This window comes from Hetaerina americana, unplaced genomic scaffold (genome assembly GCF_022747635.1).
Source record: "Hetaerina americana unplaced genomic scaffold, ioHetAmer1.1.p SCAF_4, whole genome shotgun sequence".
In the NCBI taxonomy this organism is placed as follows: domain Eukaryota; kingdom Metazoa; phylum Arthropoda; class Insecta; order Odonata; family Calopterygidae; genus Hetaerina; species Hetaerina americana.
The window spans coordinates 14,003,062-14,023,130 of NW_027286985.1; the positions used below are offsets into that span (position 1 = coordinate 14,003,062).

General features: G+C 36.5%; 1 protein-coding gene across 1 annotated transcript in view; it reads right to left on the reverse strand.

The window, feature by feature from the left end:
- Positions 1–2,047: 2,047 nt before the first annotated feature.
- LOC139692078 (E3 ubiquitin-protein ligase MYCBP2-like) overlaps positions 2,048–20,069 on the reverse strand; it is a 36,053-nt gene continuing 18,031 nt past the window's right edge. The window contains exons 18-31 of the mRNA XM_071590109.1: positions 17,529–17,712; positions 15,881–16,262; positions 13,913–14,095; positions 12,024–12,262; positions 10,844–11,527; positions 9,908–10,153; positions 9,414–9,629; positions 8,754–9,107; positions 8,434–8,612; positions 7,467–7,875; positions 4,840–5,105; positions 4,162–4,571; positions 3,443–3,661; positions 2,048–2,280 (exon numbers count right to left, since the gene is read on the reverse strand). Of these exons, the coding sequence (XP_071446210.1) occupies positions 2,048–2,280; positions 3,443–3,661; positions 4,162–4,571; positions 4,840–5,105; positions 7,467–7,875; positions 8,434–8,612; positions 8,754–9,107; positions 9,414–9,629; positions 9,908–10,153; positions 10,844–11,527; positions 12,024–12,262; positions 13,913–14,095; positions 15,881–16,262; positions 17,529–17,712 (4,204 nt within the window). The remainder of the gene's footprint in view (positions 2,281–3,442; positions 3,662–4,161; positions 4,572–4,839; positions 5,106–7,466; positions 7,876–8,433; positions 8,613–8,753; positions 9,108–9,413; positions 9,630–9,907; positions 10,154–10,843; positions 11,528–12,023; positions 12,263–13,912; positions 14,096–15,880; positions 16,263–17,528; positions 17,713–20,069) is intronic.

Here is a 20,069-nt window from a genome sequence, read left to right on the forward strand (position 1 = left end):
TAAATCTACGATATCAATGCATACATCCACCCATTTTGGAGTATCTATTAACACTATCAAGAGGAAACTAGATTGAAATCTTACTTTCTCTTTTTCTGTACCACCATTTCTTTGTATTATTATTTTGCCTATGTCATATTCATACTAGGGTCATGCTTCTGTTTATGAAACTTCTAATACTTCTTGCATTGCCCCTTCAACCCCATTTAACCATGACTTTCTCAGTCGAACACTTTCTTTAAAACTAATATTCCCTCATATATGTTTAGTGGTTCTACTCTCATCCATTCTCTCTGCATGATCAAACTAGCTCAGTAAACTGTTTTCATTGCGGTAAGTAACTAGGGCATCCAATCCACTTTCATTCATGACTTACTCATTCTTCATGCCATCCCTTCCATTTTTATCACAGGCACTCCTCAATAATCGTACACCCACCAACTTTAGTCTGCATGTGCAATGATCCAGGAAGACCCAAGTTTCCCTTACGTACATTAGTGTTCGGCAGAACACATTTTCATACACTGCCATTTTTGGAGACTTAAACAAATATTAATTTTTTTTATACTCCACTAACTACAGTCCACCTTTCTGTTGCCAAATACCTGCCTTTTGATCTCATCGACTATCATATCATCTTTCCCAAATATTTCTGTAAAGTTGCGCAATACTGGCCAGCACCAGTATTGAGCAACTTTACACTGGCTCGATTATTTGGCAGTTAACTAATGACTCTTTCCTTTATGTTAAACTCTTTATCAAATACAATTGAGTTCATTTTGAGATCTTTTCTCAATTCCTTTCTTTCTGTTACCTCAGTGAAGTTATCTAGGACCACCTGCAACACTCATCAACTTGAATGCCAACAACATAAACATTCAGAAGAAAAGAAAACTCTAACCTTTATACCTATCTTATCCTTGACGCTATCCCAGACAATTAAGCGCCATGCATAAATACTCAATCTTTACACTCTACATGTATTCCACAAATTTCCTTTCCTTTATCTGTTTCGACATAAAAACATCAAAAATATAATAGACCGCTACTGACCAAGAGAGTATATTACATGCAAGCCATAATCATTTCACCAATTTTTTACAAATGTCACACTGTGTTCATCTATGAGTACTCTCATTTCCCAGATAATTAGGAGGCCTTACTCTGCTCACAATATCCCATCATTGGAGAACGAGAAAATTTCATTGGAAGGAAGATGACAGCACAAAGAACGTACACAACTGAGCATAATTGCTACATGCCAGTACCACAAGAACTGGAAAGGGGCAGTTTTAAGTTTGAATTTTTAAGGATGTAAACAGAACAGCATTTAATAACCAGGAGTACAAAATGCAGTGAGATCAAATAACAACTGTGGTTTTGAAATGGCAGATGCCCACTGCGACAGTCGTACTATACATCATCATTAACTTTAAAATTTCTAACTATACTCCTGACAACTCATTGCTAAACTATTTATAATGTAACAGTAACACTCTGGCACAGGACTAAATACATGTTATTTTGTGCAAATAGACAATACATCAATCACTAGCATCTCTGTGGTGTATCTATTAGGGGAGAATTTCTGGATTAATGGTTAATTAACGATTGAATTAGTAATTTATGATCAAATCATCATATGGATTCCAATTCCAGACCAATTACTGATTTTCTCAACTAAACAAAATGCCTTCCTTTTTCCTTATTTTTCTCCTAAATGTTCATAATCTAAATAGGCGCTTGTTTATATGAATCATCCCTCATCACTTGCCATCATGTACCACTAGTGTCTAAGGCCCTGCTTTACAGTTTCGTTTGTGACAGGGCCTTCTTGTGTTATGGCCTAAGGCTAAAAGGAACTGATGTCACACCTGAAAGTAAGATCATCCTCTTCAAGATTTCGATTTCATGCTTCCTATTTCATACATTTAATTCCTGACCTTAAAATAATGGCCCTTTTCTCCTTTTATTCCCAGATGTTTGAAGAAATTGAGCTGTTCACTGATTTGTTGATTTTCCCAACCTGTAAATAGTAATAAACTTCCTACCTGAAAGGCAGACTTCCATCCAGTGCTTGGACTATGGTAGGTGGACTAGATAGGGCAAATCCCATCCCGAGAAGCGTTGAGTGCTCAGAGAAAACACGCTGAGCTTGCTCCTCCACTGCTTCCAAATCCATCCCTCTTGCCACAGCCTCCTCATTGTAGGTTTTCTTTAATGCTGAGGCTGGACTGAACGCACCAGTTTCATCTTCATCATCCTCATCTTCATCCTCAACTATGGAATGGAAAATAATTGTTGATTAAGCACAAAAATCTTTTAAAGATAATTATTAGTGTAACCTACACGCGTCAAAGACAGACTAAAAGAAATCTTTTCCAAAATTGAGATAAAATATCCAGTTAGCATTTGCATAACTTTTAAAAAGACAGTATTTCAAAAGCATCATTGTCTCTACCAATAAAGCACTCTCCTAGAGGAAACATCAGTTAAACAAATCATGTTCATATTAGGGGAAAAATACTTTCAATCAGACAATTACAAAAATAATTGTAATGTAATAAAAAAATTAATTTCATCCTTTTCAACGCTGGTTTTCTGGAGGGTTTTTAATGCCATGTGAATTAAATACTTTTTTTCACTGCAGAGTCTCTCACAAGAAGAGTCTATGGTACAAAAAGAAGTCTTACGCACATATAATAATTGCATAGCATAGTTAGATAAAAAATATATAATTTTGGTGGGCCACAGAATTTTAGTACATAATGGTTTATGTTGACCATGAGATTAAAATGCAAATTTGACCACAATAAATAAATAGCTCTCTCTGTTTTTCCATTAAATGAACAGATTTAGGTAATGTATATAAGAAGAAAACACAGAACTACACTGTTAACAGGCCTGGGTATTTTAAGGCCCATGAGTTCTTGCAAACCTATACACCTGGATTTAAAAAAACTTCATTTGTTTTAACAGGACCATACAGACTGCGTACTGCTCTTAACTATCTTTTATACAAATCCAGAACAAAAGATAGTTTTGAATTTTTGCAAGGTTATTTTCATCCAACAAAACTTGTATGAACTTCTCAAAGGTGACTTTTAAGGGGAACACTCCATGTTGGCTAAGTGAGCAATGTAGGAGAAGTAATAAGCTGAAAGGATGAGAAGATGCATCCTGAAGAGACTAGCCCTGAACTCTGGCAATTTAAGGCTACACAGCCAGTGGGATAATAAAATGTGTTTGATCGAATATCAAGGAAACTGCAGCAATGACTGCATTGAATAATGGGTAAAAACTATGGTTAACCTAAAAAAAATCCTGTGGTTTATCACAAAAATGAATAACCATTTGTCTATTTTGTTTAGGATTAGGATGGAGGCAATTGGTTCCTAACAGCTATTGAAATATTATCATGGGTTTCAAACTAGGTACTCACATGAAGTAACTGGAAGAGCAAGATCTCTCCTCATGAGAGAAGCAGCACACATTCCTCCCAAGTATGCCAATTCTGATTCTAGGTGTCTAAGGCCAACTCTAGAGCCCTCTCCAGCAGGCCATTCGTAACCCACAACTAAACAGCGAAACCCATACGTGCAGCCCCTTTCATCCTTTACATAATCTGAAGCAGTCTCCAGGCTGAATATCACTTCATTCCCTGGTGATTTAACGGAGCACTTCATTAGTTGTAATGTAACATTTGAAGATGAAATAAGTTGGCACATAACAAATTTTAAAAAATTATTTCTGTTAATTGAAAAGTCCATACAAATACACTCATTTACTAAATTAAAAGTTTCAATTTTTAACACTTTCACTTGGTAAGAAGGGATATTGAAATGAATACTACATAAGCCATAACAGTTATGAAATTTGATGTCAATTGATATTAACATGTATCTATAACATATCTCAAGTAAAAATCTATATTAATACCTTTAATTCCCACAAAAAATTTCTTGTGAGGAATGAAATAATTCAGGTTGCTACCAAAGCAGCTGATGCCAAAACAGTAAATATTGCAACAATCAAACACTTGTATTAATAAATTATTATCATTTACTCAATGAAAAGATCACCAAAATTACAACAAATGAGGGGTTTGCACGAATTTACTGATGGAGGAATGCAACTACAAGTTGACCTGTGTCTGCTTACCTGGTAGGACTACAGCATTCTGTGGCCAATTGCCTGCAACACCACTACCACTAAATTTTCGCAGAACTGGCCAGAAGGGAACAGGATTTGGTTCATTTGTAGGACCTGATACAATGACTCCACTGCTCAGTTGAAAATTCCTGTTGCTGACGCCTTCCATGTCATCTTCACCATCATCCAAATTCTCATCCTCTTCTCCCATTATATCCATGCCTTCTTCTTCTCCAGTTATTCCATCATACGTAGAGCGCGAGTGCTGACGACTATATGCTGGCAAGTTGTGACTAGATGAACCAGGAGAAGGTAAGCAACTGGGAATAAACAACTGAAGAGTATCCTCAGCCTGTGCAGTTCCACATCGAGGATCAAACTCAATACATAACCATTTCACTGTTTCAGGGAAGGAGACTCTGCAAGAAAGAGAATACAAATAGAGAAAATTTTAATGAATTGAATCAAACTTCAAGCTTAACACAGGGAAATTGTAATTAATAACCTATATTTTGAAAAAAGGCCTTTTGAATGAGGCTAAATCAATTGCTAACAGATTAATAGAGTATGCCAATTTAGCACGTCTTAAAGAATAAGAATTATATTGCTTAGAAGAGGAAAAAGAATTCTGGCCATCAATATCCCATTCTGGTCAGTATGCTATTTACAAGAAATAATAGAACAGACCTATAGTTAGAGACTGTTGCTGCTCTGTAGGGATGCTCACTATCTACCCAGGCATAGTGGTTTGAGGTAGTGACTGTTGCAGGGTTCGAGGATGCTTGAGATGAGTGTCCATGGCTGGTTTCTGTTGGAACTGATCCCATACTCTGCTGCATGACACCACTACTGCCAGTGGTACAAGTGCCTAAGGAAGCTGCAAAACCACTGTTGTTCAGGGCAGAAATATGGGGTAGGAGATCTCTGATCAATCCCAAAACCTGCACTGAGCTCTATAACAAAGAAGGTCAAACAAAGAAAAATCATTACCATACACATATATTATAATAATGTGACTAGTAGATTAAATTATTTGTACAACATTTACAGTTATAAAATAAAGGAAGAATATCAGTTAGCCACCATTCACAAAATGGAATTGAGAGTTCAGCAAGGTGCTAACAATAAACTTTTCAAATGGCCATGAATTCAGGGAGAACTAAGTTTTATCATTTTCCAGCAAAACCATTGGATTTTGAATGCCTGAATCAGTGCCATATGCAAAAAGGTGATGTTGCCTCCCCAAACTCCAATATCACCAAAAACTGCAGATTTTCTACATTAATTTCAGGGAAGTGGGGTGATTAGATGTCTGTATCTAGTCAAAGTGTCAAGGATAACTGCAATGCCCCTCTAGACGCTGTATCTAAGGAAATTAAGAAACCAGAGACCATTACAATGAGATTTTCTTCCTGACTCACAAAACCTAATGTCCTCCTGTCCAGTCTTTCACTTCACCAACCTGTTCCATAATCCTTTCACATAGTATACCACTGCCATACACAGGCCTGTATGTCCCCCTCCTCTCACTTCACATCTGATTCTCTCCTCCACAGTTCATACCTCACAAACAAGCCACATTATACACCCCTCCCATAAGCATCAATGTATACTAATATATTATGTTATGATGTAAAGTGACATTTACACCTTCATTCCATACTTTTGCTGAAGGTTTGTATACTGATAAGAGAGAACTTTTAAAAATCTTAAACATAGTTTAACAACTAATAGATTCCTAAACATATTTTTTTGTATGCATATACTCTTTAAGCATATGGTACATGAAGAAATGTTAAGGAATGCCAATCTTGATCAAAAATGTGAAAATATCATTTACAAAACATTTGACATATTTTTACCTCTATAATATCTTTTTACTTCATCACTGTGATGCCAATGTTTTTCATTCATTGTTTTCTTGATGGCTGATATGTATTTTCACAAAACAATTTTTGAAAGATGATGATGACATTTCATGAAAATCTTGGGATTAATAATTTCAACCATGTAAATTGGATGTCAAAAACTAGATCAGGTGGAAGTTTACATGCTTCAGAAGAATTTTTAACCAATATGATCTAAGCAGTAGAGACATAATGAGAAGAATTGCATTAGGTAAAGAAGCTTTTAGTTAAGCTAAGCTCAGCCTGCTTCTTTATAAGCTTCTTCATTAGATCCACTGTTTCAGTAGCTGTTCTCTGTACACTATACTATTGGAATTTTATTATCATATAGCCTATGCTATCCTTTACTGTGGTTCATCATCTCATATATTGGACATTTCAGGGCCCAAAAAAGAGCCATTTGGCTCATGAGTTTTGCTAAACACAATGCTCCTTGCGGTCCCGTTTAAAAAATTGGATATATTGCCAGTGCTATGTATTTATATTTTTCATATAGTAGTACACACAAAAAGAAATCTATCTGAGCATGTGAAAAATTAAGATATCCATAAATTCACCCAGGCAGAATGAGCAGCTGCACATTTTGTATGTATGCACAAAAATGCAGGTGCTGGCCCAAATTTTATGGGCCTTCAACTTTATGATAAACTCCCAGCTGAGATTAAGACCCAAAAAAGCGTGGCTGTATTTTAAGTCAATCTGCTTAGGCCCTTTTTTAAAATTAAAAATGTTTTATTTAATTGTTGAATTTCTTGATAATACCTGAGATGTTTCTTGTGCCCATGTATGCATTTTGTTACTTTCCCCTGAAGCGTCTTACATCAAGTGTAACAATTATAACAACTTGATCGCTGGGCAAATAAAATGTATTATTATTATTTAGAAAGAAGAAAGAATTGATGACAGGGATGTTCAGCAAGAAAAGGTTCTTTAAGACTTTTATGTGGAATGAAGTTATGTATGGCGTGGAACCATGGGTGTTGAAGCAGGGTGAAAAGCGTAGATTGGAGGCTTTTGATACGTGGGTGTGAAGGATGGGAAAGATGAAGTGGACAGAAAGGAAAACAAAAGACGAAGTACCGGTTATAGTGAGGGAGGAGAGGGGATTGTTAGGTGAAATCACAAGGAGACAGGAAAAATGGATGCCTACTCAGTTGAAATTGGACTGCATCCACATTTCCAGAATAAGGTATACACCTGGTTATTTACTCACCCACTTTACTCATTTGATGAATTTTTTTTGTGACAATATTCATCACATATAAGAACTTATGTTTATATATTAAGTAATGTTTATATTGACGACATTTAATATGGTTGTACCATTTTTCAAAATGAATAAAGTATTATTATTATTAAATATAAAAATGTCAAATTTGCATTGACAATTAATAATTAAAAACTTACTCTTGGGTCTGATACTGCAACTGGCCCCACATGAGCAAGCACCAATGGAAGAAGAGTGGTGACAATGCAAGCTGAAGAAAGAATATCAGCAGGTGTTTGTTCCTGTTGGTCATCAACTCCCTTCTGGTGAACCAAACGACTCTTGCCTTTATGTCCTGGCTTGCTGTCCATTCCACTTTTCGCCCACTTTCTCTTGCTCTTCCTTTTGTCAGACCCAGTTCCATCACCATCCCCACCTTCTTCCTCAGAGTGATAATCCTCCTCATCCTCCTGAATGCGTCTCCGAGCTAATGCAGCCAAACGAATACAACACTGGACTACAGCACTAGCTACCCAAAGGGTACACCGTCTAGCTTCTTGTTCAGCCATGGCACGGCTAGCTTGTTGTGTTTCATTGTCCTGAGGATTACTGTAGAAATATATTAATTAATTTCAATTGATTTTTAGGGCCACTAGGCAGTCAGTTGTAGAAATTATCAAAAGAATCTGGACCATTGCTTTCAAACATGAAGCTTCATTATAAATGTAATAGCATTGTTCTTTTAGGCTATGTAATCATGTTCAGAAACACAAAAAGGCATTTAGTCGATTAAGTAAATTAATCTTTTTAATGTATCCAACGTGATGATGGCATATGAATCCAAATACATACAAAAATTCAATCATAATTGATTGCAATTGCAGAAAAAGTTAAAAATAAAAATGACATTAGTTCATTCTAATTTTTCTTCAGTTGGTTAACATTTTACTAACGAATTAATATTATACTTAAAATTATAATTATGATAATTTATCGAGGCATTCCATAGTATTTTATTCCAATAATTAGCATTATCTTCAACAAAAATGAAACGTAACATCTACGGTTAACAATAGAGAAGTGTTCTATTCAGATCTAAACTAATTATCAATTCATTTGATATGAAATGAAAGAGAAGTATATATATGTAAACTGAGTATTGCTTACCTGTAGTATAAAAGGTGTGGAATTTGGCCTCTTGTTTGGGTTGTGCCATTAAAAGAAAGAGAACTAGAGGAAAATGTGAAGGTGGTTCCATCCGGACCTCTTACAGAGCTAAGACCTCCATCACCATTGCTGGTTTTACCACCATGGTTACGTAACCGAATCACATACTTAACATTTTCCTGAAAAAATATAGCACATTCTTCAGTAAGCTTAGTGCAGACGTTTATTTCCAAAGACTTAACTTATTACCCAAAAGGCATTCATGCAAAATGTCAAATGGGCATTTCCAGACTTATTTTTCTACATTCCATTATTCCCACCTTGATTGGCACAGCTTTATCAAATTTCACTTCGAAAATATCTCCAACTAAATCGTGTGGGCCATATGAACCACGGACAACTTCTAAGCCAGTCCACCTCTGAGTGTGTGGAGCTTGATGCTCAATTAGATGGTGCTGCATCAACTGTTGATCTTGTCCAGCTATTACAGCTATGGCCATCTGCCTCAGCTGCTGCTGGTTGTGAGAAGCGTGATGTGGGTTGTGGATCCGCTGTTGTTCCTGGAGTTGCTGCTGTTGTTGCTGTTGCTGCAGAGGACTCTGGTGCTGGAGGAGCAAGGGTAAAGGCTCACTCCTTCCGCCAGCACCACCCACCTGCACACCTGAGGCTGCACTCTGCAAGGTATGACCCATGCATGTATCTCAATGGCTTCAGAAAATTAAGATTCCAAAAAAATATATATTCCTGCTATACCGTGGCAAAGAAGAAATATTTAATACTAATCAGGGACTAAAACCATAGGCATGATCATTAATATTTTTTTAGGTGTTGTTGGAAACACTTAATTTTACACAGAAGCATTTCAAAAATCTATACACTATAGTAATGAACCAAGTTTTCCCTAAACTTCTCATGTATGAACAGAGCAGACAAAAGATGCATGCCTACATTTAAATGAAAACAAGAGGGATTATACTCACATCATCTACGAGGATTTCCACTTCATACTCATTTTGTCCTGTGCCTCCATAAAGACCCACACCAGCAATTGCAATACCAGGTCGATCTACTGAAAAGCAGAGAGCATCAGGAGAGCCATTCCCTGTGTTCCACGAGCGAGCCTGAATTGAGTGTCCAAACCGACAAGGAGTGGCATGTAGTACACCTCGTCCTCCACAGCCTCCATGCACTTGCTCCTGGAGTATTTAGGGATGAATGGAGAAAAGAATGAACACTGTGCAATATACCAGAAATTACCTTAAAAAATTGAACTGGGGTAAAGTGGTATAATGCATTATAGATATTGTGCACTCCAAAATGGACCATATGGTAGTCCAGTGGGTAGATTACAGGGCTAATGATAGGAGGGCCTGGGTTCGATTCCAGGTTACCCCATCTGGGCACTCATAGCTTCACCCAAGATGTGTAAAATTCAGGTACCACAATTGTTAATAAAAAAACAAACTTGACTTACATCAGTTCCACTGGATTGGGAAGCAAGTTCCGCAACGACTCTTGCAAGCAGGTTGCAACAATGCTGCACAAGTTGAAGCTGCTGGCTAGCACCAACATCCATTTGGCCATCTAAAGTATCATTGGAGCTCCTTTCATGCTTCGTCAGTGCTTTCTCAACAGGTGCAGTAATTAGCATCAAAAGGTGCTCCAATACATCTCTGAAGGACCAATAGCCACCCACATTGTCCACACCTCCCATTTCAACCTAGGAGCGAAAATTCAGGCATATGTAGCATTTTTCCAGAACAAGTTTTAAAATTATGAACTATTGATATGTTTAACTTTTCTATATCTGATACTGACAGCAAGTGTAGAATCATTTCCAACGATAGGTATAGGCTTGACTCTACTTTAGTCTTTAGATGATACAAATTTTGCATGGATTAGAAAATGATTAGAGATCAAACAAATAAAAGAAATGCATGACAAATAAATTAAGATCAAGTCATGATATCTATAAATGTCGAGGAAAGGGAATTTGGAAGGAAGACAAGAAGTATTATGGAACACTTTCTAAGGATAGTTGATTTAGAGAGGGATATTAGTAAAATATTAGAAATTTCCTGATTAAGAAAAAAATTGATGACATCATTCCTCACATCTAAGTAAAATATGAAAGTGGATTACTGGGAAGTTGGGTAATTGCTAACACTATGCATCTACAATCTACAGAAAACAACTACAGAGAGATTCAAATCATAATCAAGTAATTATGTTTACTAATTAATATATAATGACTTAAAAATTAAATGAATACTGCCATGGAAGAGTAATGGCTAAAACTGATGATTTAATGAACATTTTAATAATAATCTTTTGAAAATAAAAATAAATATAAAATATTGCAATTTCAAACGAGCCAATGAAAGGAGAGATTTTAGCCAAACACACTCACCCTACTCCTATAGTTCATGTGCTCCACAAGCAGAGGATAGTAATGCAACTCATTTGTAGTTGAGTGTGTCGGTGGTGTGGAGGGTGCCACTATGATGGTCGGAGCAGGAGCAGAATGGGTGCGAGAACCACCTCGTCCCACAATACCCCTCTTCCTCTGTCTTCTCTCCTTGCGTCTCTCCCTCCTGTGGCTCCGTTTCTTCCTGCGGCCCCTGTCCGGAGAGCATGCTGCCGAAGATGACGATGACGAGGGTGATGATGTCAGTGAAGCAGAAGATGATGACGCAGATGAGGAGGATGAGGCAGATGAAGTGGATGGTGAGGAGCATGAAACATATGAGGCAAGTGAAGTGGAGGAAGACCTAGAGGATGTGGGAGACTCGGAACCATTTGAGCAGGACTCACTGGCGGCCCCCTCTGCATCAGACGATGAAGCTGAAGATGAACAGCATGAAGGCGATGGTGCAGCAGGGGGAGGGGCTGGTGAGGGAGATGGGTGCCTGTGTCGACCTCCACCACCATGGCCCATTCCATCCTGTGCACCACCCGAGGAACCACCCTTCCCTATGCCTAGATTTCCCAAAATTGGCAATGTTGAGCGGAGACGAATGGATGGGCTGCACAAAGCAGCAAGGACTGCACTTAGGAGGCGGTCAGAAGATTGGCCCAGAGAGCTGGTCGGATCCTATATCAAGAAGGCACAGAGGTATGAACTGGAGTACAAACACATGTTGACCTAAAGGATTACTTAAAAGCCATCTTGTCTGATCCTAACAAGAAGCCCCAAGTATTTTACTGTCATTAGTATACATTAACTAAAGGTTTAAAAAAAAATCTCCTCAGACAACTCTACAGATAAAAGAGCAATAGAGAATACATTTTTTCAAAAAGCACAGGCTATTCTTGAGGTTTATTCTCACTTTTAAACTTTTATATAAAAAATGATTAACCATAACTAAAATCATAAGGCATGGGAGAGCAGTTTCAAACCAAAAATTACACCACAAACCTGTGTAATAAAATTAATTTATTATATTAATGTATATATTTAAACTTCACCATGATATTTGACTTTGAGTTGATAGATTGATAGTTAATCTATTCGATATCGGTATCAGCTCACCACATTAATAAACATTAAACATAGCATTCAAAACGAAGCATTAGAAGATAAAATTAACCTTTGAATCACTGGAGGAAGATGCAGAGGACAGTAGATGACACAAGCATGCCCACTTAAGTGCTGGTGTTGGATAGAAGGCATGGAAACAGGCAACAAATGTGCGATGACACTCATCTAGAATACTGTTGGTCATATGCCAATATGGAGCTATAGAAGATGAACTAGAAGAGGCATCTTGATTGCTTGAACTATTTCTTGTACTGTCAGGAACTGCTTCATCAGAGGGCAAAGATGAGCCTAGAAGTAAAAAAAGTTTGAGAAATCATGGGTTTATAACTGTAGAACTGAATCGTTACAAGCAATTCCTAAAATGCCCTGGATGCAATTCTTGAAATGATTGCCATTGGATGCAGTTGGTTATCATTCTCAGCTAAAGAAATATTACAAATCATGGTGAAACCTTAGTGGCATTTCACTTGGAAAATTCATGGAAAACTTAAATTAAATGAACTTGAAACATGATTGACAAACTGAATTTCTCATAAGATGTACTATCAATCCATGCATAATTAGAAATTAATTAAAATGTAACATAAAAATATAATAAGATTAAAATAAAACAGTTTGGTGTTCATGAAAACCCACAATTTGATCATTTATTTTGTTCTTCAAACAATGCAGTTTCAAAAGACTGGGCAATTTCAAAGAACAACTTCCAAGTAATAAAAGGATTCACATTGTGAAGTTAATAATATCATAATGCTAAAACCTTAAGGAGTGGGACATCTATGTGGACACATGGGCCATGGTTGCTTTGAATTTCCCTGGGGGATTGTGAAATTTGGCAACGTAAATTTGCAACAAAGAGGATACCAGCTTCAAAGTTGGGAGGGTGGGAAGAGCAATGAGCTCCACCCACTAGCAGCCAAAGATTCTTTTCATCGCCACTTTCCATAGATGACTGACATTATGCAGGTTCTTGCCATTGGTGTCTGGGATCAAAACTAACTCACAGATATGCATTCCTTATGTATTAAAGGAATGGAATTTACCGTTGAGTGCCTCTGGCTTCCCACTTACCACAAAAGAGGAAGCGAACAAAGCGTAGTGATTATGAAGTAGCAGCAACATGTATATGACTTTATGATACTTTTCATGGGTCCCTAAACACAGGAATCAAATTCTGGAATCATGTGTGATTACTGTCCATCTAAACCTGCTCAGGTCAGGGTAGTTTAGATTGTTCCACGTGTACAGTTACATCTACACATAATACTCCACAAGCCATCGCAAGGACATGTGAAAGGGGGTGGTAGGTTACCAGCCATTCTACATATATTCCCTCTATTTCCTCATGCACCTGCTACCGCCCGATTCCCCAAAAACCACATTGAAAGGGGGCAACAGAACACCAATCATGCAACATACCTACATATATTACCAGTAATACATGGTTAGCAGCTATTCCTACATAATTGAACTGAAGTTATTACTCAGCAAGTTAACAACAGACCAACTAGACTGAGTCCAAGATGGATTTGCTACCTACTCTCCAGCTTGCACTCAGTCAGATCCTTTCATGGGAAATCAGATATTGTTTTGGTCAATGACTTTTCTGGATAAATAAGGGGGAGGGAGAGGTGAGATGGTATTTACTCATCTATATGTACCCCACATCCTTTTATTGCGATGTTTCCCTTTCACTTATTTTTGTGTTTCCAAGTGTCCCACATCAGTAATGACTAAATCAAAAACTGAAGGTTCCTTTTGGTCTATCTGTTATTTTTACCAGGCTATTGCAAGGCATAATATTGGCATGTTTTCCCTGGGACAAATCAAGCAGCACAATTTGGTAATATGTATTGATGAATCATCTGATAAATTAAAGTTTCATTGTATTATTTTCATGCACCAAATTAGTTTAGGTAACTGTTCACAAAAATACACCTTTATGGAGAGGAGCTCTGGCTTTAGTGTGACCACTCCTCCGTGATGTGGATGAGTGGAAGTTTGAGGGAGGGCCAAGAGGTGGAGGAAGAGGGTCCATCAGGATCTGTCTCAGGAGTGCTCTCACATCACCAACACTTTCAGCCAGCATTGAAGACTCTGGAGAGAGACACCTCCACAGAACTGAAAAGTATGAAAGAGCAACCTTAAAAGCTACTAATAATTTTAGTTTAAAGCAAATTCAAGGAAATAAACATAAAATATAGAAGAACATAATGCTTTCAAAGTAATAATAAAAATAGGGGCTATATGAACGAACATAGTTTATAAATCAATGGGCTGAAAAGTGCATCAGTCCACGACGAGTACATCTGACAAATTACCATCCTTAGTCACATAATAAACACCATTTGCTACATAATTTTCTTTTTCAGCTCATCATAATTTCTCTTCCCATTATATATATGCTATCCAATGTGCTTATTCTTTTTCTCCCTGATTTCCCCTACTTGACAATCTCCCTTTATCAAAACCATCAAAATACTACAACTTCCCAATAACTCCTCCATCCACTTTTACTGCCTCCTTAAAATTTGCCTCAACAATTCATACTCAAACCAAAATATTCTTAATTGTCTTCTTCCGTATCAAGCTACCTTTTTCCACCTTCTCATTACCTACATCTCCCATCTAAATTTTCATCAAACATCTGGGTTGTTCAAAGATTTATTTCAAAGGCTTCTCAAATATTTGTAAGAAATTCAATTGCAATCCCAGAAACTTAATTCCTTCCTCTTAAGTGACTTTAATAGTAATGTTATTCTTCTTTGTATGAACTGACAATTATGTTCATTTTTGATTGAACAGATCAAATATTTTAACTGCTATAATGTATGCCCTTAAGCTTTATTTTTTTATTATTTACTTTCATCCAATTATTCTCACACCCATCCTGTTCTGCACTAACCCATGAGTGTAAACCTTAGGATGACTGGCAAACTAAACCTTTATCAATTACATATATGACTCAATCAACTACCTGCCTAATCCCATATCCATCCACAATCAATTGTAAGATTATTATCATCAAGAGGTAGTCTACTGTATAAGGTAAGTTTTAAATGGGCAGAGAATGAACATTTACATCTCTTAGCTTCTTCAAAGAAAACACAACCTGGCATCTGCCACTACAATGAGCCCCTCTTCAACTCTGCATACTTCCTCCTTATCTTCATTCCACCTTACATGCCTATCCTTTTCCTTCCCCTACCTCTACTGTCAAAAATTTCAACCTATTATCACATTCTTTAACATCCTATTGCCAATAAAAACACTTCCTCCATCTTTCCTGCCTCCTTATGATTTTTCCAAAACAATCATCTCTCCTCCATCACCATGCCTAGCACTTCCTAGTTAGTTTTCCTTTTCATCCACTTAACCTATTCCATCCTTCTCCAAACCCACATCTCAAAGGCCTTCAATCTATGTCTATCACCTTGATTCAATGATTAAGTTTCTATGTCATTTAAAACCATGCCCATATCAAAGTTTTCACTAATCTTTTCTAATGAACTTCCTTGGGGAAAAATATTATTCCACAGCTGGTGATGAAATTATCTTAGAATTAATGGATTAAAAAAATTATATTATCACTTATGCCAGGGAGATGCATACATTAACAACTATAAAGCATAATAGTGGCGAGACAAGAAGTTAATTACAGTAGGTAATAGAAAAATGAGATAAAAATAATGTTGCTCTATAAAAACACATACTTGGTGATGTGTACAGGAATTTAGTCTTACCGAGTGAATGAAAAGAGTATAAGCTGTGAAGACAGTTTTTAATGTTATCTTGTATGAATGCGTTAAAAAACTGAATACTCTGTTTACTGTATTTTAACAGAAGTTCGGAGTAACAAACAGCATTTTTCATTAATTATGTTCATTAATTAAGATAAACACTCACCATCATTTGGATATATCTCGTTTGTGTATGTCCTGAGGAGGCGAAGGCTTGATCGACTTATGTAAACAAGACGTTGCAAGTCAACAATGGACGTAAGACGCGGTGGTTGACCAGGAGGCGAAGGTGAGGTAGATGATGATGAAGAAGATGAATTGGAGGGTGTAGTGGAGGGTGAGGAGGATGTGGAGTGCAGGAGAAATGGGGTGCATGGGGTGGGTGGGTGACTGGCACTCCTTTGGTGGTGGGATGAGGGCGGTTGCTGACTGGTGGAGGGTGGGTGCGAGTGTGGCCTCAGGTGAGGAGGCATTGTGGCCTCGGTGACGCCAGCTTTGAATGTGTTCCATGACCACTGTAGTAAGGATATTAGTGACTGAAAGCATTCCTGAAAATAAATGAAGGAATAGTTCTTATTAACAGTTCACACACATATAACTATCAGTCAAAACTCCCCTGAGTTAATTTTATATTCTCAATTCTTAATAAATAATCTAATCATTAATCTTGAATAGGTTATTGCTAACATAAAATAAAAGTAATATAATGTCCTTCATGTTTTATTTTATCAAAATTCTTCCATTTGAAATTGATGTAATGAACTCCTTTAATTGTACTTCTGGTTACATATGTACATGTAAGTACTTCCAATAGGTATGGTTCCAAACTATTTTAACAAGACAATAAATACCCTTAAATTTTGAGAACATATAAATAGTGGAGCAAATTGCTTAATTGGCAGAATTTCCTCTCAGGTCTCCCAACAGGTAAGAGTCGCCATTCTGGTTGACCTTTCACTGCTCGCTCTGACATCAAAATTTTAACCAGAATGGAACCTCTCAATTGATGGAAAACCTGAGAGGAATTTCTACTCTCAATTCACTGGGATAGAACCAGATCTTACCTCTTCATTTCTTTGTCCAATATCATGCATTCCATCCCATTTACCAAAAGAGATCTTTTCTATACATCCTCTTAAAAACTGGCATTGACAGAGCAACACATTTGAAAACAAATTTCTGCCAGCTTGAATCTTACCACTTCTAGGGCTGAATGGTAACATTACAGCCAAATGACTTCTAAATTTAAGTGAGTTTAAGACCACAAAAATCTCTATTTTCAACTATGTAAGCTATGATGACAAGAGTTGCATAAAACCAATGAAAATATTTCACCTTGTGTCATATATAACATACACATTCTAGAATTTAAATTTGAACAAACAAAATTTTTGTATTAAATATTATCTGAATCTGGTGTTTACCAACCATTAGAGTCACATTGAACCTCTACTGCAGTTGCAGTAGATTCTTATAGGAGGGGCAGTAAAAATGAAAACCTAACAGAAAAACACACTAGACCAGTCTGTGCACTAACAAGGACATAACTCAACAACTGCATGCATTTGTGAGTTGTCACTACGCAGCTCTCCAACCACAGTGATGGCAGTATTGATATGTAATAACAGTGTCGCCACCTTTCGTGTGGACTGTGTATTATGGCAGGTGTTCTGTAATCATTTGACTGCCCCTTATACTTAACTCATACATCAGACCTACTTATTTTACTATTACAAAAATGACGAGATTATACCAACAAAAGTAATTCAGGAGCCTTCCTCAGTTTTCCCAAAAATCTAATCAATGAAACTTACGCGAGAGACAGTACGAGAGAACTCCCTGCTAAGAATATGAACAGGCTCATCAGATGAATGGGCCTGCCTTGAAGATGCTTCACTTTCTGGGGCTACAACTCGGTACAGAATTTGAGGAATCTGTCCAGCATTCACATCAGTTCCATTGTTGGACTTCTTTGATGATTTGAAATAAAAGGTGACCCTGAAAAAAAATGGTTAGACTTCAGCCAAAAGCAGAAGAAAATAGAAACAACTAGAATATCAGCTGCAATATGCATAATATTCCTATAAAATGCTAGGGTAAAAACAAATTCTAATGAAAGCTTTAAATAATTATATACACAAACATCTCCTATAACAGAGGTTTTCAAAATGATTCCACAAAACAATAGCGAAAAGAGGGTGTTTTTAAATGCCCAGTATTCTGTAAAACCTCCCATGCATCAGATTTATGAATGCCATTTAACTGCATGAACAAAGTCCGGCATACCTCTTAAACTAAAAATCTGCAAGGTATGAAGTCAACAAAATTCAACCCCTTTGCAATAAAATTTCTGCAAAAATAAAGTAAAACAGCTATGAGCATTTAGTAAATGAAAGAGCCATCCAGTCAGTCCATTAATATTTTCAATGTTCATAATGAACAGATATTTTGATATCTCTCATGACCAAATAAGTATCTCATCTGATTAATTAAAGTATTTTTTTCAGGTATGATACATGCCATCTCCAATTTATTTGTTTTATTGGTATTTATTTCATTCCCGAGTTGGAGCACAATTTCTTTCTATGCAAAATTACATGAAATATTAGTTAAAATATGAATATTTGTGAATATTCTTATGACATGAGAAAACAAATTTCAACCGTTTTTATAGTAAAGTTGGGAAATTTTCAGGGTTTCAAACTGTCTGCATACATTTTAATCTCTTTGCTTGTTTTAACTTCCATAGAGCTTTGAACACAAACATAAATTCTAAGTTTGGTTTAAAATAGGCCATTTGCTATCACCCTGGTTCTCTCATTAATGTGCCCCTGAGTCTCCTAAACTACCACTGCCTAGCCCTGGAGCTACACATACACCTTACCATTTATCACACAGTGCCTCAGTAAAACCTGTCAATAGGCACTCTAAATGCATGGGATCGATTATGCACATGCACTTAAAAACTCATGAATTAAGGTGGTGATACAGTTGCTAAACTCTAATTCCGGAACACTTGTCCTATTTTTTCCAAACAAAAATAAAATCTTTTTTCCTGAAATGTTCTCCTGTTTTTGAAATATGATTAAGCAGATACTTCTATTGAATCATATCACATAATTTACGTTCCAATGATCACAGAAGTCAAGATCCTGCTATAGTTTTGGTTTTATCCAGGACCTACATGTTCAATGGCTTATACCAAATGCAGACAATTCACACAGCCAAAGGAGTATCTTCCACAATTGGCACTTCTAACTTGCATATAATATTCACAACTTTTTAAAATGGATTTAAAAATTCCCTAAATTTTTTAAGAAATTGTGTAATCCCCAACTTTTTTCCAACTGAGTGACTAACCTGATGAAGTGAGAATCAGAATGCATCCCACATAACCCACTGAAGTGCATAAGAAACATGCATATTTGTGTAGTCCATCACCACCACAGCAATTAACAAACATTCTATCATATGTACCCATGAAAATACATCCCATTAATGGGTTAATATATAGATTTCTTATTTCTGAAATTGTTTCCTTTCAATTAATGAAAATTGTTGCCATTTTCTATTTATTCTTAGTATTAGCTTTTATAAGGAACTGAATACATGATTGTTATGCGCCTTAATTCTTGCCTCTACTTATGGGTGCTTAACATAATGAACAGTTTAATGATTCAAGACTTTTTTAAGTTAAAACAATACAGGTTTATGCATGATCAACAGTGACTCAAATTCCAATTACTTTACGTAAAATAAACCTGTATGCTACACAGTTTTTTCCTGAAATTACCATTAAAAAGGAGGTACGCTTCCTACATGAGTTCTAATAATTAAATTATCTCTGCACTTTTGGTCCAAAAAAAAGATCCTAGGAATAGTCATTCTTCTGCCTCCAAGCACACCATGAGGTCTTTGCAAGCGGAATGTTCAAGTTTCTGTTCAAGGTCATTAACCACTGTCTTAACTTTCTAGCAATCACTTTTTTAGAAAATTCGCTGTTTGCCTACACATTTATTCTAATGTCTCAAGAGGGAATGAAGTTTTCCGACTTCTTCTTCAATGAGTCAATGTTGTGAACTCCTACATTAATATCAATTTTCTTGATTTCAAAACTGCATATGATTTACCTGTTTTCTAGCTCAAGTTTAGGTAATTTTGAAATCAAGAATCTAGCTCTCTGGCTGATTTCAATGCAATTAAGTTATCAATGACATTTTAGTATTAGAAAATTTTATGTTAGCCTACACAAGTATCTAAATACTGCATTTATTTACATTGACATCATTACAGTCAATAAGCATGCATAACATACTTTTCCTTCATTTTGATGCTCTAAAAATGGGTGTGCGTTA